The sequence below is a fragment of the Bufo gargarizans genome, chromosome 6 (assembly GCF_014858855.1).
Source record: "Bufo gargarizans isolate SCDJY-AF-19 chromosome 6, ASM1485885v1, whole genome shotgun sequence".
Lineage (NCBI taxonomy): Eukaryota > Metazoa > Chordata > Amphibia > Anura > Bufonidae > Bufo > Bufo gargarizans.
Genome location: NC_058085.1, coordinates 316,255,828 through 316,273,735, shown reverse-complemented (window position 1 = coordinate 316,273,735; position 17,908 = coordinate 316,255,828). Strand labels below are relative to the sequence as shown.

The following is a 17,908-nucleotide window of genomic DNA, read 5'->3' as shown; positions in this document are numbered from 1 at the left end:
GCGCGGCTGGGCACAAAGGTATGAGAAAAAACTCCCCTTGGGGATAAAGAAATGTGAGAAAACGCCCCTTGAGCATAAAGAAATGTGATTGACAGATGAATATAAAGTTGTTTTCCCCGGTGCCTCCACAACGGCATTCCCAGGAGGGTGTCCCCGCCTCCAGGACAGGAAACAACGAGGAAGCACAGGATTTAAGGAGCCTCCTCCCCTTACCTTACCAGTCGTTGTTTCCTGTCCTCGGACGTGCGTGGAAGCCACTCCTGGGGTTATCCAGGAATTTGGATACCGCACCGGTCTGGTCCTTTCCCGGTCGTTCAGGAGGGCTGGTGCAGGGATTGGGGGCTCCGGGGACGCATTGCCTCCCTTCCTCGATCCTGCGGAGTAAGTCCTGATCTCAGGCATCCCCGGGCTTGCGAGTCCGCCGGAACTCGCGCGGGATCGGGCGTTGTGACGTCAGCGGAACGAGATCTCCTTGGGCAAGAGATTCTCGCGGGACGGCTCCTGCGCGCGGCGGGAGATTTAAAAGGACTCGCATCCACCACCGCCGGTGATCTGCAGAGATGCCTTCCAGCGACAGAGAATCGTCAAAGCGCTCCGGTGATCCCGCTGTTTCGGCCCTCAGCCCGGTAAGCCTCCTCCCAGGGGGGAGTTATTCCTATTCTTTTTTTTTTATGTTTTCCACATAGGTATATAGGGTTAAGGAGTCCTGCACCCCTCCTCCCCCTGCACGCTGGGTGTCTGTAATTTTACTATACTGACCCCTCACCACCCTTACTCTGGATCCCTCCTTTGTCCTATACAAAGATTGTTTTATTCCCTTTAGGACAGTGAGTCCAGAAAGTCTAAAACCAAAGGGTATTCGGGCGCAGGAAGTGTGGTGGTTGCCGTAAAGGCTTGGTGTCGGATCTGAAAAGACCCTTTGCCCTAGATGTATTGAAAAGGTCATCTCAGAAGAATCCCCTTCCTTCGTGGAGTCCATGCGAACCCTCATTAGAGAAGAGATCAAGGCTGCGGCTGATTCTAGACAATTGGCGCTTTCCCCTGGGCCTTCCCGTTCCCTAAATCTGGAAATATCAGACCAATTGGATCTGGATGAAGGGGAGTTACTTGATGATCAGGTCTCCTTATCCTCTGAGGAGGCTGCAGGGAGGCCTATGTGCCTTCCCGAAGAAACGCAATCCCTACTGAAGGATATTAAATCTACCCTAAAATTAGACGATGTAAAAGAGACTCAGTCCCTTCACGATCAAATTTTTCAGGGGTTGGGAGAAAGAAAGAAAAGAGCCTTCCCCATCCACAATAATAAAGCCCTTATTTCCAGGGAATAGAGGGATCCTGATAAAAGGTGGACTGTATCGGCCGCCTTTAAGCGCAAATACCCCTTTTCAGAGTCTGACTCTGATTTGTGGGATAAAACTCCCAAAATAGATGCTCCGGTGGCCCGTATTTCAAAGAAATCCTCGCTGCCCTTTGAGGATATGGGTCTCCTAAAGGACCCGATGGACAAAAAATGCGAAAATCTATTAAGGAAATCCTGGGAGACAAATACAGCGATGTTGCGCCCCAGCATAGCGTCCACTTGTACGGCCAGAACCCTCTGTGTGGCTAGATCAGTTAGAGAGCAATCTGTCAGGGGGTACATCCAGAGAAGAAATCTTAAACTCCCTTCCCTCCCTAAAGAGAGCATCTAATTTTCTAGCGGACGCCTCGGCCGACTTGGTTAAACTCTCTGCAAGAAGCAGTGCTTTAGCCAACGCGACCCGTAGGGCGGTATGGCTCCGTTCATGGACGGGGGACGCAGGCTCTAAGAACCGCCTGTGCTCCATCCCATGTGAGGGAGACAGATTATTTGGCTTCGCTCTTGATGATATTCTGGAGAAGGCCTCCAATAGGAAAAAAGGTTTCCCCTTTGATAATCGTTACTATCAACAGAGACGTTCCTTTCAAAATCAAAAAAGGTCAAGAGCAGATCAGAGTAAAAGGGACGGATCAAAAAGGTGGCAACCTTCTAGAGGTAGAGGAAGGGGATACCTTTTTAAGCCAGAAGCCTCTACCCGCCCTACCCAGTGACATGCTGACCCAGGTAGGAGGCAGACTAAAACAATTCTCCTCCGCCTGGCAAGAAATTTATGCCTCCCCTTGGGTCACTCGTACTATAAGAGAAGGCCTAAAGCTAGAATTTGTTTCCCCACCCCCAAAACATTTTTTTTATCAACCAAAGGCAGCAGCCCGACAAACAGGCGTCCCTAGAGTCAGAGATAACTACGTTACTCCTCAAAGGAGTCCTCATCCCTGTACCAGAAGAACAACACGGCGAAGGATTCTATTCCCCTATATTTTTGATTTAAAAAAAAAAACTGCTCCTTTCGCCTAATAATACATTTAAAGTCCTTAAACAAATCCATCGTTTACAAGAGATTCAAAATGGAGACCATAAAATCTACCACACGGATCCTTCCGCAGGACTGCTTTATGGCTACAGTCGACCTTCAGGACGCTTACTACCACGTCCCAATATACCACAGGCATCAGTGTTTTCTAAGGATTGCAATTTATTATCAAGGAAAATTGTCCCATTTTCAGTTCACAGCCCTTCCTTTTGACCTGTCCTCTGCCCCCAGAGTTTTTTCAAAAATAATGTCAGAAGTCACGAAATTTCTTCACCTTCAGGGGGTACAGATCGTTCCATACCTGGATGACTTTCTGGTGTTTGCGGAGTCGCGCCAACTTCTACAATCACGCCTCAAGCAAATCCAGGACGGTCTTACAACTCTAGGGTGGATAATAAATCCCAAAAAATCGGACCTTATCCCCAATCAGGAAAAGGTGTTTTTAGGGGTGCTGTTGGACTCAAGGCATCTAATGTCTTTCCTTCCTCAAGACAAGCAATCTCACTTAATCCAAACAGTGTCTCATTTTTCCAGCAGGGATCGGTCCTCGATAAGAGACATCATGGCTGTACTAACAGCCGCAATCCCATCAGTAAGGTGGGCCCAAAGTCACACAAGAGTCCTTCAGGCCTTTCTCCTATCCTCATGGGACGGAAAGAACTCCTCTCTGGACAGAAAGGTTCACGTTCCCTGACAGGTAAAACAGTCACTAACTTGGTGGAGAATAAAGGGAAACCTGAGCGCCCAAAAGATGTTATTGTCATTACAACAGACGCCAGCAACTCAGGGTGGGGAGGTCATTCTTCAGGATCAGTAGTTCAGGGATCCTGGGAGAAGGACATGCAGGACGCCTCCTCAAATTTAAAAGAACTGTCAGCAGTCCACAGAGTTCTCCTTTCCCTTTACAAAACTTCCTCTCCAAAACACGTAAAAATATTGACGGACAACACTACAGTTGTGGCGTACGTAAACAAACAAGGGGGAACCAAAAGTCGCTCACTAGCGGAAGTTTAAAAAAAACTTTTTTTGTTGGGCAGAAAGAAGCCTTCTGTCCCTTTCTGCGGTGCATATCAAGGGGGAAAAAAACGTGGTGGCCGATTATCTCAGTCGACATCTCATAAGAGAAACCGAATGGTCCCTAAATCACCACGTTTTCAGCCAGATGTGGGGGACCCCAGTGTTAGATCTGTTCGCCACCAAAAGCAACAGGCAGGTCAGAAAGTTCTGTTCCCTCTTGCAAAAAGATCATCCGGTATGGCTAGACGCCCTCTCCCAGCCATGGCCAAAACAGCTCCTTTATGCCTTCCCTCCATTCAGCCTCATTCCAAGAGTCCTGGTAAAAACTCAGGAAGAGAGGGTCCATGTAATTATGATGGCCCCCTTCTGGCCAAGAAGGGCTTGGTTTCCACTCCTGCTCAAACTATCAGCCGGAGTTTATTGGACACTGCCGTCAAACCCAGACCTACTCCACCAGGGACCAATAAATCATCCCAGTGTAAAGCAACTCAGTTTGACGGCCTGGAATCTGAACGCCTCCTGCTAAAACGGAAGGGACTGTCAGATGCAGTTATTTCCACGATGCTAAAAAGCCGGAAACCCGTAACTTCCCGGATCTACTTGAGAACCTGGAATGCCTTTTTGTCCTTCTTGGGAAGTGTAGATTTTCCTGATGTTCCTCAGGTCCTCCAGTTCCTGCAAGCTGGGATGGAAATAGGCCTCCGCCCGTCAACTCTAAAGGTACAGATCTCCGCGCTCAGCGCCTTCCTGGACGTAAAACTGGCAGATTCCCCTCTGATCAAACGTTTTTTGAAGGGGGCAGTAAGAACTTTTTCTTCCCTCGTCCGGTGATTCCTCCCTGGGACTTGGGCCTAGTTCTTTCTGCTCTCACTACTCCTCCGTTTGAGCCAATTGATAATATCCCTCTAAGGCTCCTCACCATGAAGACGTTTTTTTTAGTTGCCATAACCTCTACCAGAAGAGTTGGGGAAATTCAAGCATTCTCTTGCAAGCCTCCCTATCTTACAATTCTGGATGATCGTATAATCATCAGGCACTGTCCTGCCTTTCTCCCAAAGGTGGTATCCAGATTTCATCGTGAACAAGAAGTCTCCCTACCTTCGTTTTTTCAGTCTCCATCCACTGACTCGGAGGGAACTCTCCATAATCTGGACGTCAGGAGATCAGTCCTTTCTTACCTACAAGCCACTAAGCCGCTAAGAAAATCGGACAGCCTCTTTCTGCAATTTCAGGGCCCTAATAAAGGGCAAGCGGCTAGCAAATCAACCATAGCTAGATGGATTAGGAACGTAATATCCTCTGCCTACGTTACCAAGAACTGTCAGCCACCAGAGGTATTAAGGGCTCATTCTACAAGGGCAGTGACGAAAGCAGTCCCTCTGGAACAAATCTGCAAAGCCGCCACATGGGCCAACCCTATGACTTTTTTCAGGCACTATAAGCTAGATGTAGTAAGGGATCAGGACTTGTCCTTTGGTCGTAAAGTTCTATCTGCTGTGGCCCCCCCCCCCCCCCCCTGATATTGATTACTCTGTTAGTCCTCCTGGGAATGCTGTTGTGGAGGCGCCGGGGAAAATGGTAAATTACTCTTACCGGTAATTGGATTTTCCAATAGCCTCCACAACAGCACTGGTTTCCCTCCCAAATTTTGAATGTAGACGAATGATGTAATTTGTTTACTATAATATTTAATTTCTTTCTGCATCACTTCTGTGTCCTCTCTTATTGACTGGTAAGGTAAGGGGAGGAGGCTCCTTAAATCCTGTGCTTCCTCGTTGTTTCCTGTCCTGGAGGCGGGGACACCCTCCTGGGAATGCCGTTGTGGAGGCTATTGGAAAATCCAATTACCGGTAAGAGTAATTTACCCTTTTTACATGGTTTACAATGCGGACAGGGGGTACTCTTATATCATTGGAATACACTTTAATAGATCTATGACTGCATAGGAATAACTAAATATGTTTATAGGGCCTGTCAGTGTCCCTTTAAGGCAGTGAGGGAGACCATGGGGATTGAAGTGATCGGTACAGGATGAAATGTTTGGGGGATTGCGTACAAAAAGATCCAAAGTTTCCCACATTAATGAAAATATTAAGGAAATGGTCCTTGACGAATGGGAGTCAAGGACCAAAGACGATTGGGAGTCTCTAGGGAGTTTAGGAATAGACTTCTTTTTGATCCAGCAGAAGCTAAGATCTTTAATGAAACCCCAAAAATAGACACACTGGTGGCAAAAGTTGTGAAGAAAACTTCCCTGCCATTCGAGGACGCTTCACAATTATGCGACCCAATGGAACAAAAGGCAGACGCCCTTTTAAGAAAATGATGGGAAGCTTCCATGTTTGGGGCGAAAACAAATATTGCGGCAACCTCCATTCCTAGGGCCATGTATTTCTGGCTTAATGAGCTAGAAAACCACATAAGAAATAAAGCCCCTAGGGAAGAAATTTGGCATTCCGTTCCTCTCCTAAAATCCGCCACTGCGTTCTTGGCAGACTCTTCCGCGGAATCTGTCAGATTTGTGGCCAAAGATGCAGTCCTTTCAAACCTCCAAATGAAAATCGTGCTCCTTTGCTTTTTCAGGAGAATGTATTTGGGCCTGTACTAGATAAAAAAATTCTAGAAACAGCCACTGATAAAAAGAAGGGCTTTCCAGAGGCGGTTAAAAGGAAATTCTTTCGTCCCTATAACCAGCAATCCAGACCCTACAGGGGAAAAGGGAAAACAGGGCGCTGGCATTATCAGAAAGGGGGTAAAGGTAGAGGTTTCCTCCTCAACCTCCAAAACAAACAAAGCGAAAAGCAATGACGCTAGAGTAGAGTAGAGGGGAGGTTGAGGAATTGTCTGACCCAATGGGAGTCTGTAACATCGAACCCTTTGGCATTAGACATCATGAAAAAAGGCTACAAAATAGTTTGCCTCAAAACCCCCAAGAAGATTTCAGATCACCTCCCACAGTCCCACCACTATGTCAAAGATATGGCAGGGAAATCGGTATTTAAAAAAAATCAGGGGTAGTAAGAGATGTTCCCAAGTCAGAAAGGAGACAAGGCTTCTACTCAAGACTATATCTCGTCCAAAAACCAGACTGTTCTTTCTGTACTATCATAAACTTAAAAAATCTAAACAAAACAATAACATACAGAAAGTTCAAGATGGAATCAATTTCGTCCCATGTTCCCCTTATCAAATCAGATCTAAATTGGTGGAAAAAAGAGGAACAACACAACAGTGGTCGCTTATTTAAAGGGAACCTGTCACCGGGATTTCTGTGTATAGAGCTGAGGACATGGGTTGCTAGAAGGCTGCTAGCACATCTGCAATACCCAGTCCCCATAGCTGTGTGTGTTCTTATTGTGTAAAAAAAAAAAAATCGATTTGATACATATGCAAATTACCCTGAAATGAGTCCTGTCCCTGAGATTACTCCTCTCAGGTTAATTTGCATATGGATCCAATAGTTTTTTTTACTCAATAAAAGCACACAGAGCTATGGGGACTGGGTATTGCAGATGTGCTAGCAGCCTTCTAGCAACCCATGTCCTCAGCTCTATACACAGGTTCCCGTTAAATAAGCGACCACTGTTGTGGTGGTCCTCTTTTTTTTCCACCAATTTAGATCTGATTCTGATGGTGACAGGTTCCCTTTAAAACATCAGGGGGGTACAAGGGCCCCAAGTTTGAAGTCCCTAGAGAAAAAAAATATCCTGTCCATTACACCGGTTCATCTCAAAGGATCAGAAAATTTAGAGGCAGATTTCCTGAGCAGAAAGACCCTGGACCCAGGGGAGTGGTCCTTAATCGCTTAAGGACCCTTGCCGTACACGTACGTCACAGATGGACGTCACTTAAGGACCAGAGACGTACATGTATGGCAGGCTGATCAGGTTGTATTGTAATGCATTGCAGAGTGGATCAGACCCCAGAAGTTGAAGTCCCGGAGTGGGACAAAAATAAAAAGTAAAACAAAAGTTTGTGTTTTTCATAATAAAAAATTAAGTTTCAAGTAAAAAAAAAAAAATTCCAAAAATAAAACACAAATTAAAAAGAAAACCAGACATATTGGGTATTGTCGCATCCGTAATGACTGGCCCTACAAAAATGTCACATGATCCTCACCTGAACACTATAGAAAAAATTAAAATAAAAACTGTGATAAAACCATCTTTTTCATTTATTTTTTATTTTTTGTCACCTTACATTACATAAAGTGTAATGCCAAGCGATCAAAAAGGTGTATGCCCCTCGAAATAGAACCAATCGGTCACCTCAACCAGCAACAAATTAGACTCTACCTAAGACAATTGGCCAAAAAATAAAAAAAACTATGGCTGAATATGGAGACGTTAAAACATGATTTATTTATTTTTTGGTTTTTTATTGTTTCGAAACTTATTGTGTAAAACTTAAATAAATAAAAGTATACATATTAGATATCGCCGCATCCATAAGAACCTGCTGTATAAAAATATCACATAACCTAACCCCTCAGTTGAACACCGTAAAAAAAAGCAATTTTTTTGTCACCTTAGATCACAAAAAGTGTAATGCCAAGCGATCAAAAAGTCATATGCACCCTAAAGTAGTACCAATCAAACCGACATCTCATACCGAAAAAAATGAGCCCCTACAGAAGACGGTCGCCCCAAAAAATATAAAAAACCATGGCTTTCAGAATATGGAGACACTAAAATATTTTTGGGGAAAAATGCTTTATTATATAAAACTAAAACAAACAACCCAAAAAAGTCATATTTGGTATTGTCGCGTCCGTAACAACCTGCTCTATAAAAATACCACATGTTCTAACCTAACTATCCCGTAGTTTCCAAAATGGGGTTATTGTTTTGGAGTTTCTACTCTAGGGGGTCTTCAAATGTGACATGTCAACTTAAAATTATCCCAGTAAAATCTTCCCTCCAAAAACCATATGGGGTTCCTTTCCTTCTGTGCCCTGCCGTGTGCCTGTACAGCAGTTTACGACCACGTATAGGGTGTTTCTGTAAACTACAGAATCAAGGTAATAAATATTGAGTTTTGTTTGGCTGTTAACCCTTGCTTTGTTAGCGGAAAGAAATGGATTAAAATGGAAAATCTGCCAAAAAAGTGAAATTCTGAAATTTCATCTCCATTTTCCTTTAAAGGGAACCTGTCACCTCTACTATGCTACTCTCACTGAGCGTTTCTAAATTTTCATTGTGTTACCCTAAACATATAAATTACACTTTTTTAATTTAATTTGCAGACAAATTCAATAAGTATTATGCATTTTTCTACTTCCCGTATTTTATGCAAATTAACATGAGTCATATCTCACTTGCGTGACCAGAGAAGTTATATTTTCAAGCTCTGACTCTTCTCACGTTAATTTGCATATGTATCAAATCGTGTTTTTTTACACCAGGCATGCGGCCCTCCAGCTGTTGTAAAACTACAATTCCCATCATTCCTGGACAGCCTACAGCTATCAGCCTACAGAACGGCATGGTGGGAGTTGTAGTTTTACAACAGCTGGAGGGCCGTAGATTGAGCATCCCTGTTTTACACAATAAAAGCACACAGTGCTATGGGGACTGGGTATTGTGGATGTGCTAGTGGCTATCTAGCAACCCATGTCCTCAACTCTATACCCAAAATCCAGATGACAGGTTCCCTTTAATTCTTGTGGAACACCTAAAGGGTTAACAAAGTTTGTAAAAATCAGTTTTGAATACCTTGAGGGGTGTAGTTTCTAAAATGGGACCATTTATGGGTGGTTTCCATTATGTAAGCCCCACAAAGTGGTTTCAGACCTGAACTGGTCCTTTAAAAAGTGGGTTTTGGACATTTTCTAACGTGTGTCCCCCCCCCCCAAAAAAAAAAGTCATTTACAAAATTATCCAAACATGAAGTTGACATATGTGAAATGTAAAGTAATAACTATTTTAGGAAGTATCACTATCTGTTTTAAAAGCAGAATTTTTTGGTAATTTTTTTTTTTTTTTTTTTTTATAAATAAAAATGAAATATTTGACTCAAATTTACCACTGTCATGAAGTACGGCTTGGATATGTAAAAGCGTTTTTATCACCACATAGTGACACGTGTCGGATTGGCAAAAAATGGCCTGGTTTTGAAGGGGTTAAATCCAGGGATCTTTCGAAAGATATCAACCGGATGGGGCCTGCGAGAAATAGACCTATTCGCCTAAAAAAGGAATGCAAAGGTCAATTGTTTCTGTTCCTTAAATCCCAGAGGAAAACCATGGGCAGTAGACGCTTTCTCAATTAAATGGACATGGAATCTAGCGTATGCCTTCCCTCCTTGGGCCTTAATGTCTCATGTTTTACAGTAGATTCTAACAGACCCTGTAACACTAATACTGATAACCCCCTATTGGCCCAAAAGAAGCTGGTACCCCATTCTAAAGAAAATAGCGCTGGAGGATCCCTGGCTGATACTGTTTCAGGAGGACATTCTTTCACAGGGGCCAATTCTCCATCAAAATCCAGGCCTTTTCAAACTATCCGCCTGGATCCTGAGGGCGAGATCTTAAAAAGTAAGGGGCTTTCAGATAAAGTTATTCATACTCTAAAAGACAGAAGGTCACCTCAGCCATCTATTGTACTTGGTTGGGGGGAAGTCTCTCCAAATCTGTCTTCGTCATGCATTCAAAATATTTTAGAATTCCTTCAAAGAGGGCTGGACTTAGGCCTTAGTCCAAGTACTTTAAAAGTACAGATATCTGCCCTAGGGTCTTCCTACGATACAAATCTAGCCAACCATAGATGGATTAGAAGATTCATAAGAGCAGCGTCCATACTTAGACCATCTTAAAAACATAAGGTTCCCCTACGGGACTTAAACGGGTTGACAAGATCTCCCTTTGCTCCTATGGCCGATATTTCCATAAAGCACCTCTCCTTTTAAGACAGCATTCTTAATAACCATAACTTTGGCTAGGCACCTGGGAGAGATCCAGGCCCTCATGTAGAGAACCTTACCTTTCCATCTTTTTCAACAGGATTGTATTAAAATTAGAACCAGGTTTCCTTCCTAAGCTGATTTCAAATTTCCATAGAGATCAGGAAATTGTTTTACCTTCCTTCTGTAGTGCCCCCAAAAAACCCTACGGAAGAGCAATTTCATCTCCTAGACGTCAGGGAAACTATTATTCAGTACCTAGAGGCCACAGAAGTTTTTAGGAATGATAATGATCTATTACAGTGTTTCCCAACCAGTGTGCCTCCAGCTGTTTCAAAACTACAACTCCCAGCATGCCCGCACAGCCAAAGGCTGTCCAGGCATGCTGGGAGTTGTAGTTTTGCAACAGCTGGAGGCACACTGGTTGGGAAACACTGATCTATTAATCCAGTTTGCGGGCATCAATAAGGCCTCTTTCAGACGGGCATTGCGGGAAAAGGTGCAGGTGCGTTGCGGGAACATGCACGATTTTTCCGCGCGAGTGCAAAACATTGTAATGCGTTTTGCACTCGCGTGAGAAAAATCTGCATGTTTGGTACCCGAACTTGTTCACAGAAGTTCGGCTTGGGATCGGTGTTCTGTAGATTGTATTATTTTCCCTTATAACATGGTGAATACAGAATGCATAGTAAAATAGCGCTGGAGGGGTTACAAAAAATAAAAAAATAATTTAACTCACCTTAATCCACTTGGTCGCGCAGCCGGCATTCTCTTCTGTCTTCTTTCTTTGCTGTGTGCAGTAACAGGACCTGTGGTGACGTCACTCCGGTCATCACATGGTCCATCACATGATCTATCACCATGGTAAAAGATCATGTGATGGATCATGTGATGACCGGAGTGACATCACCATAGGTCCTGTTCCTGCACACAGCAAAGAAAGAAGACAGAAGAGATGCCGGCTGCACGATCAAGTGGATTAAGGAGAGTTAAATTATTTTTTTATTTTTTGTAACCCCTCCAGCCCTATTTTACTATGCATTCTGTATTCAGAATGCTATTATTTTCCCTTATAACCATGTTATAAGGGAAAATAATAATGATCGCGTCTCCATCACGATCGTCTCCTAGCAACCGTGCGTGAAAATCGCACCTTATCCGCACTTGCTTGCGGGTGCTTGTGATTTTCACGCAACCCCATTCATTTCTATGGGGCCTGCGTTACGTGAAAAACGCACAAAATAGAGCATGCTGCGATTTTCACGCAACGCACAAGTGATGCGTGAAAATCACTGCTCATGTGAGCAGCCCTATAGAAATGAATGGGTCGGGATTCAATGCGGGTGCAATGCGTTCAACTCGCGCATCGCATCCGCGCGGAATACTCACCCGTGTGAAAGGGGCCTAAGGGAAAGAAACTCTCCAAAGCATCCATAGGGCGTTGGATAAAATCTACTATTTCATGCTGTTACTCCCTAATGGGTCACACTTGTCCTACGGGAATAAAGGCTCACTCCACTAGAGCTATGGCTGCTTCATGGGCAGAAAGCAATATAAGCAAGGCAGCTACTTGGTCTAGTATCGATACATTCATAAAACATTATCGTCTAAATGTATCTGCTTCTACGGATTTCGCCTTCGGCCAGAAAGTTCTGCAAGCAGTACCCCCCCCACATTATAATCTGTTAGTTCTCATCCGTAGCCATCATGGTGGATAAAATGGAAAACCGTAATTTGACTTACCGTTAATTCTGTTTCCTTGAATGCACCATTCCCTCTCGTAAGGTAAAAAAAAATATAAAAAAAAATGTGTATATATATATATATATATATATATATATATATATATATATATATATATTTTCACCAAATAAAGAGGCAGCACTTCCAGTCATGGGTGATAGGGTGACGACCCCAAACTTTATTCCCAGCAACGTTTCGGCCTTCTCTCTGAGGCCTTTGTCAAGCTACAACAATGCTAAAATGTGGGCTCTATATACCCACAAATCATTACAAAATCAGTGCAATTAATGAAAACCAGTGTAGACAATTAAGTCACATGACCATCCAACACTATATTGTCACATGACTATACAAGTGCAAATCTTATTTATATCACATAATAAAACCATCGTACAGCGTATTTCACATAATAATCAAAGTGGGTCATACATCATATGTGTCGCATATCATAAATGCGATGTACAGACATCAGTATTCAAAATATTACATCCAGTGTTCACTATCTCCTAGGTGGTCACAAGTGTACTAACCATAAAGAGTTAAAATCATTATACAGCTGTATCTTATTATTAAAATCCGTGAGACCAACCGTCATGGCGTAGCCCAGTGTGCCTGCTTCAGCGTCTCCCCGTCTGTCAGGCGCATGCGCCGCGACGAGCGTCATGCGTCACCCTCCCCATATGGCCGCGTCATCACGCACGCTCCCTGGAACGCACCATCGCCCAGTGGCACGCATCGCTGACGGAGCGGCCACAGGGGGCAGGGCAAAGGCAGACACCCATCCGGATCGCATTACCAGGCGTCTGGGGGGCGTGTTAGTAACCTAGGTGACGACATAGACAGCTATCCCAGAAGGGGACCAGACATAGTCACTCAGCACAATCAAGGGACCGACATAGGATGGAAAAGCAACGATGAGTACAATAGGGGTCATCACCATATTAACGGCAAATATAGCCGAAGTGGTGCCTTCCCCCTTGTCAACATCATTGCTGCCATCTTTAGCTAGTATGCAGATATAGAGGGAGGAATCCTTCCCATCTCCCTGCCTAATACTATAGTATAGATAAAGAGGCCGTCTGGCTTACAGATTCCCGGCCAGAAATTGCCTCTCAGTTCCTCTGGAAAAATTGCCGGTCAGATAATCTTGACGTGCAGTTTGTGACTTGTCATGGTAGCCCCTCCCGAACAGCAATCTATGGTCACCATCAAGCTTGCACACTGGGGTAGTCCATATACGGTCCGGTCCAACTGTAAGACAAAGGTTCTTCTATTTTCCTCAAATCTCTATCTATAAATATAGAGAGAAAAAGGTGTAAGTAGATTCCTACAACATTCTATAAAAATAGCATTGTTGTATATCATCCCCATCAAGCAGGACTAATAGTGTCACCCCCACGCCTGGTGAGCAAGTAGCACATTACCTATCCACATAATTCCCATCTGCACTCAGCATTAAGACCTGCGGGCCTAAGAGTACCTAACTTGTGTATCCACATAATCTCGCGATGTTTCAACTTTTTCTCCCTGTCACCTCCCCTTTTAAGTGGGGGGATATGGTCAATCACCCTAAACTTAAGGTCCTTTTCCCTGTGTCCAGCCTCAACAAAATGTTTAGGTACTGGGAGGTCCCTTCGTTTTTGGCGGATAGAATACCTGTGATAGTTCATTCTCGTCTTAACATCACATGTAGTCTCCCCAACGTATAGGAGACTACATGGACATAACAACAAGTATACGACGAATGAACTGTCACAGGTCAAATAGTGTCGGATCCCAAATACCTTGTGCGTAACTGGATGCGTAAACGTATCTCCCTTTAGCATATAGCTGCAATTTACACAATTCAGACATGGATAGCTTCCGCATTTCTTACGGCCTATATATGTCTGGACTGTGGTTTTCTCACCCGCTACCTCTGCTTTAACCAATTTATCTCGTAAATTCTCAGTTCTCCTATAGGACATTAGAGGGGGCACTGCAAATTCATTAACATGACCAAGATTACTATGTAATATAGGCCAATGCTTCCTGATGGCCTTGGCCACCTGATCACTGCCCTCTGTATAGGTGGAAATGAATGGTATTCTGGCTTGATTGATCACTTTCTCAGGTCTCCTCTGATCTAAATCGTCCAAATGTTTTTGGACTAATTTTCTTGGGTATCCCCTATGCAGAAACTTGTCGGCCATCTCAGCTAATCTTTTATTTTTCAATGGTGAATCCTTCACTATGCGTTGAATACGAAGAAATTGACTCCGTGGCAAAGACCTTACCATCGGCCGTGGGTGGCAGCTTTCAAACTTTAGAAGTTTGTTACAATCAGTCGGCTTAATGTAAAGGTCTGTTACCAACCTATTGTCCTGTTTCATCACCATGGTGTCCAAAAATTGAACCTGCTCGGTGGAGTGCGTCAGAGTAAACTGGATTTCTGGATCCATATTATTCAGGAATAGGTGGAATTGAGCCAATTCATCTTCATTGCCCCCCCAGATGACGAACACGTCATCAATGTATCTCCACCACCCCAGCACATGGCTGAAGTGGTGTCCAGTCTCCAGGCCGGCCATGAAGATATTGGCGTACGTGGGCGCCATGTTAGACCCCATAGCGGTTCCACGCTGTTGGAGATAGTAGCCATTTTGGAAAGCAAAGTAGTTGTATCTGAGCACCACACCGAGCAGGTCAATTATGAACTCCTTACATACATCAGTATATTGTGTTGCAACCAGACACTTTCTGACAGCCTCTACACCCCTATCATGATTGATAGAGGTGTAGAGGCTGACCACATCAAATGACGCCAGTATAGTCATTGGTGAAATGACCACCTCAGCAATCTTGTCAAGAAAGTGACCAGTGTCCCGAATGTAGGACTCGGCTGAAATTGCAAATTGTCGAAGGATTTTATCCAAAAAAATCGCCAAATTAGAAAATACAGATTCCCTCCCGGAGACTATCGGTCTCCCCGGTGGGTTACACATGCTCTTATGAATTTTTGGTAACACGTATATCAATGGTGTCTTAGGGTGTGTGATCAATAGAAAATTGTATAGAGACTCATCAATCAGGCCCCCTGTTTTAGCATCATCTAGTAATCTGGTGATAATTTTGATCACCTCAAATTTTGGGTTAAAGCAGAGGTAGCGGGTGAGAAAACCACAGTCCAGACATACCAGACATATATAGGCCGTAAGAAATGCGGAAGCTATCCATGTCTGAATTGTGTAAATTGCAGCTATATGCTAAAGGGAGATACGTTTACGCATCCAGTTACGCACAAGGTATTTGGGATCCGACACTATTTGACCTGTGACAGTTCATTCGTCGTATACTTGTTGTTATGTCCATGTAGTCTCCTATACGTTGGGGAGACTACATGTGATGTTAAGACGAGAATGAACTATCACAGGTATTCTATCCGCCAAAAACGAAGGGACCTCCCAGTACCTAAACATTTTGTTGAGGCTGGACACAGGGAAAAGGACCTTAAGTTTAGGGTGATTGACCATATCCCCCCACTTAAAAGGGGAGGTGACAGGGAGAAAAAGTTGAAACATCGCGAGATTATGTGGATACACAAGTTAGGTACTCTTAGGCCCGCAGGTCTTAATGCTGAGTGCAGATGGGAATTATGTGGATAGGTAATGTGCTACTTGCTCACCAGGCGTGGGGGTGACACTATTAGTCCTGCTTGATGGGGATGATATACAACAATGCTATTTTTATAGAATGTTGTAGGAATCTACTTACACCTTTTTCTCTCTATATTTATAGATAGAGATTTGAGGAAAATAGAAGAACCTTTGTCTTACAGTTGGACCGGACCGTATATGGACTACCCCAGTGTGCAAGCTTGATGGTGACCATAGATTGCTGTTCGGGAGGGGCTACCATGACAAGTCACAAACTGCACGTCAAGATTATCTGACCGGCAATTTTTCCAGAGGAACTGAGAGGCAATTTCTGGCCGGGAATCTGTAAGCCAGACGGCCTCTTTATCTATACTATAGTATTAGGCAGGGAGATGGGAAGGATTCCTCCCTCTATATCTGCATACTAGCTAAAGATGGCAGCAATGATGTTGACAAGGGGGAAGGCACCACTTCGGCTATATTTGCCGTTAATATGGTGATGACCCCTATTGTACTCATCGTTGCTTTTCCATCCTATGTCGGTCCCTTGATTGTGCTGAGTGACTATGTCTGGTCCCCTTCTGGGATAGCTGTCTATGTCGTCACCTAGGTTACTAACACGCCCCCCAGACGCCTGGTAATGCGATCCGGATGGGTGTCTGCCTTTGCCCTGCCCCCTGTGGCCGCTCCGTCAGCGATGCGTTCCACTGGGCGATGTTGCGTTCCAGGGAGCGTGCGTGATGACGCGGCCATATGGGGAGGGTGACGCATGACGCTCGTCGCGGCGCATGCGCCTGACAGACGGGGAGACGCTGAAGCAGGCACACTGGGCTACGCCATGACGGTTGGTCTCACGGATTTTAATAATAAGATACAGCTGTATAATGATTTTAACTCTTTATGGTTAGTACACTTGTGACCACCTAGGAGATAGTGAACACTGGATGTAATATTTTGAATACTGATGTCTGTACATCGCATTTATGATATGCGACACATATGATGTATGACCCACTTTGATTATTATGTGAAATACGCTGTACGATGGTTTTATTATGTGATATAAATAAGATTTGCACTTGTATAGTCATGTGACAATATAGTGTTGGATGGTCATGTGACTTAATTGTCTACACTGGTTTTCATTAATTGCACTGATTTTGTAATGATTTGTGGGTATATAGAGCCCACATTTTAGCATTGTTGTAGCTTGACAAAGGCCTCAGAGAGAAGGCCGAAACGTTGCTGGGAATAAAGTTTGGGGTCGTCACCCTATCACCCATGACTGGAAGTGCTGCCTCTTTATTTGGTGAATATACATTTTGGAGGACAAGCCAGCCTCTCTGAGGAATATTGCACCCAGCGCACAACGTCTGACTGTGCTGCTGCATCATCTGTTGTAATATATATATATATATATATATATATATATATATATATATATATATATATATATATATATATATATATATATATATATATATTTTATATATATATATATATATATATATTTTATATATATATATATATATATATATATTTTATATATATATATATATATATATATATATATATATATATAGTGTGTGTGTGTGTGTATATAATATAATTTTTTTTTTTTTTTTTTCCTTTATGGGAGGGAATGGTGCATTCAAGGAAACAGAATTACCGAAAATGTCATTACGGTTTTCCATTGCCTGTCATTAGATATTAATGGCTTGTACTATGAGTAAATGCAGCAATGGTTGCTCTTAGTAATGTCGCAGGGTTTGACTAATGCATACTGTTTTTGTCAAAACCAGGAGAGCATCTAAGAAATGAGAAAGGTTATCTAACTTTTCTTCTATCACATAACTGTCCCTAAATTGAATGAGCCTGTCATTGTGTCATGTTAACTGTCTTTCAGAGAAGAGGATGGGCAGTGCGTTGGAAACCTCAATTGTATAGGAAGTGTACAGAGTATAAGTGATGGACAATACCTCCATTGCTTTCAGCGTCGGGCTGGTGATATTCCTGCTACAAACATAATGACAGGAGACAGAGTTGTAGTTAGCGGAGAGGAAATGAAGTTCCTCGCTCTCTCCACCGGTTACATCAAAGAGGTGAACAGAAATAATATAACCTGCATTTTAGACAGGTACGATGACCTATTTGTGGATGAGCTCTAATATGTCAAATGCTGCATAACATTAGCAAGCAAAAACTTGAATTATACAATTC

General features: G+C 43.4%; 1 protein-coding gene across 1 annotated transcript in view; it reads left to right on the top strand.

Annotated features, from left to right (window-relative positions):
- The window catches only part of DNA2 (DNA replication helicase/nuclease 2), a 105,204-nt gene that overhangs the window by 49,616 nt on the left and 37,680 nt on the right, over positions 1 to 17,908 (top strand). The window contains exon 10 of the mRNA XM_044298652.1: positions 17,595 to 17,825. Coding sequence (XP_044154587.1) covers positions 17,595 to 17,825 — 231 coding nt within the window. The remainder of the gene's footprint in view (positions 1 to 17,594; positions 17,826 to 17,908) is intronic.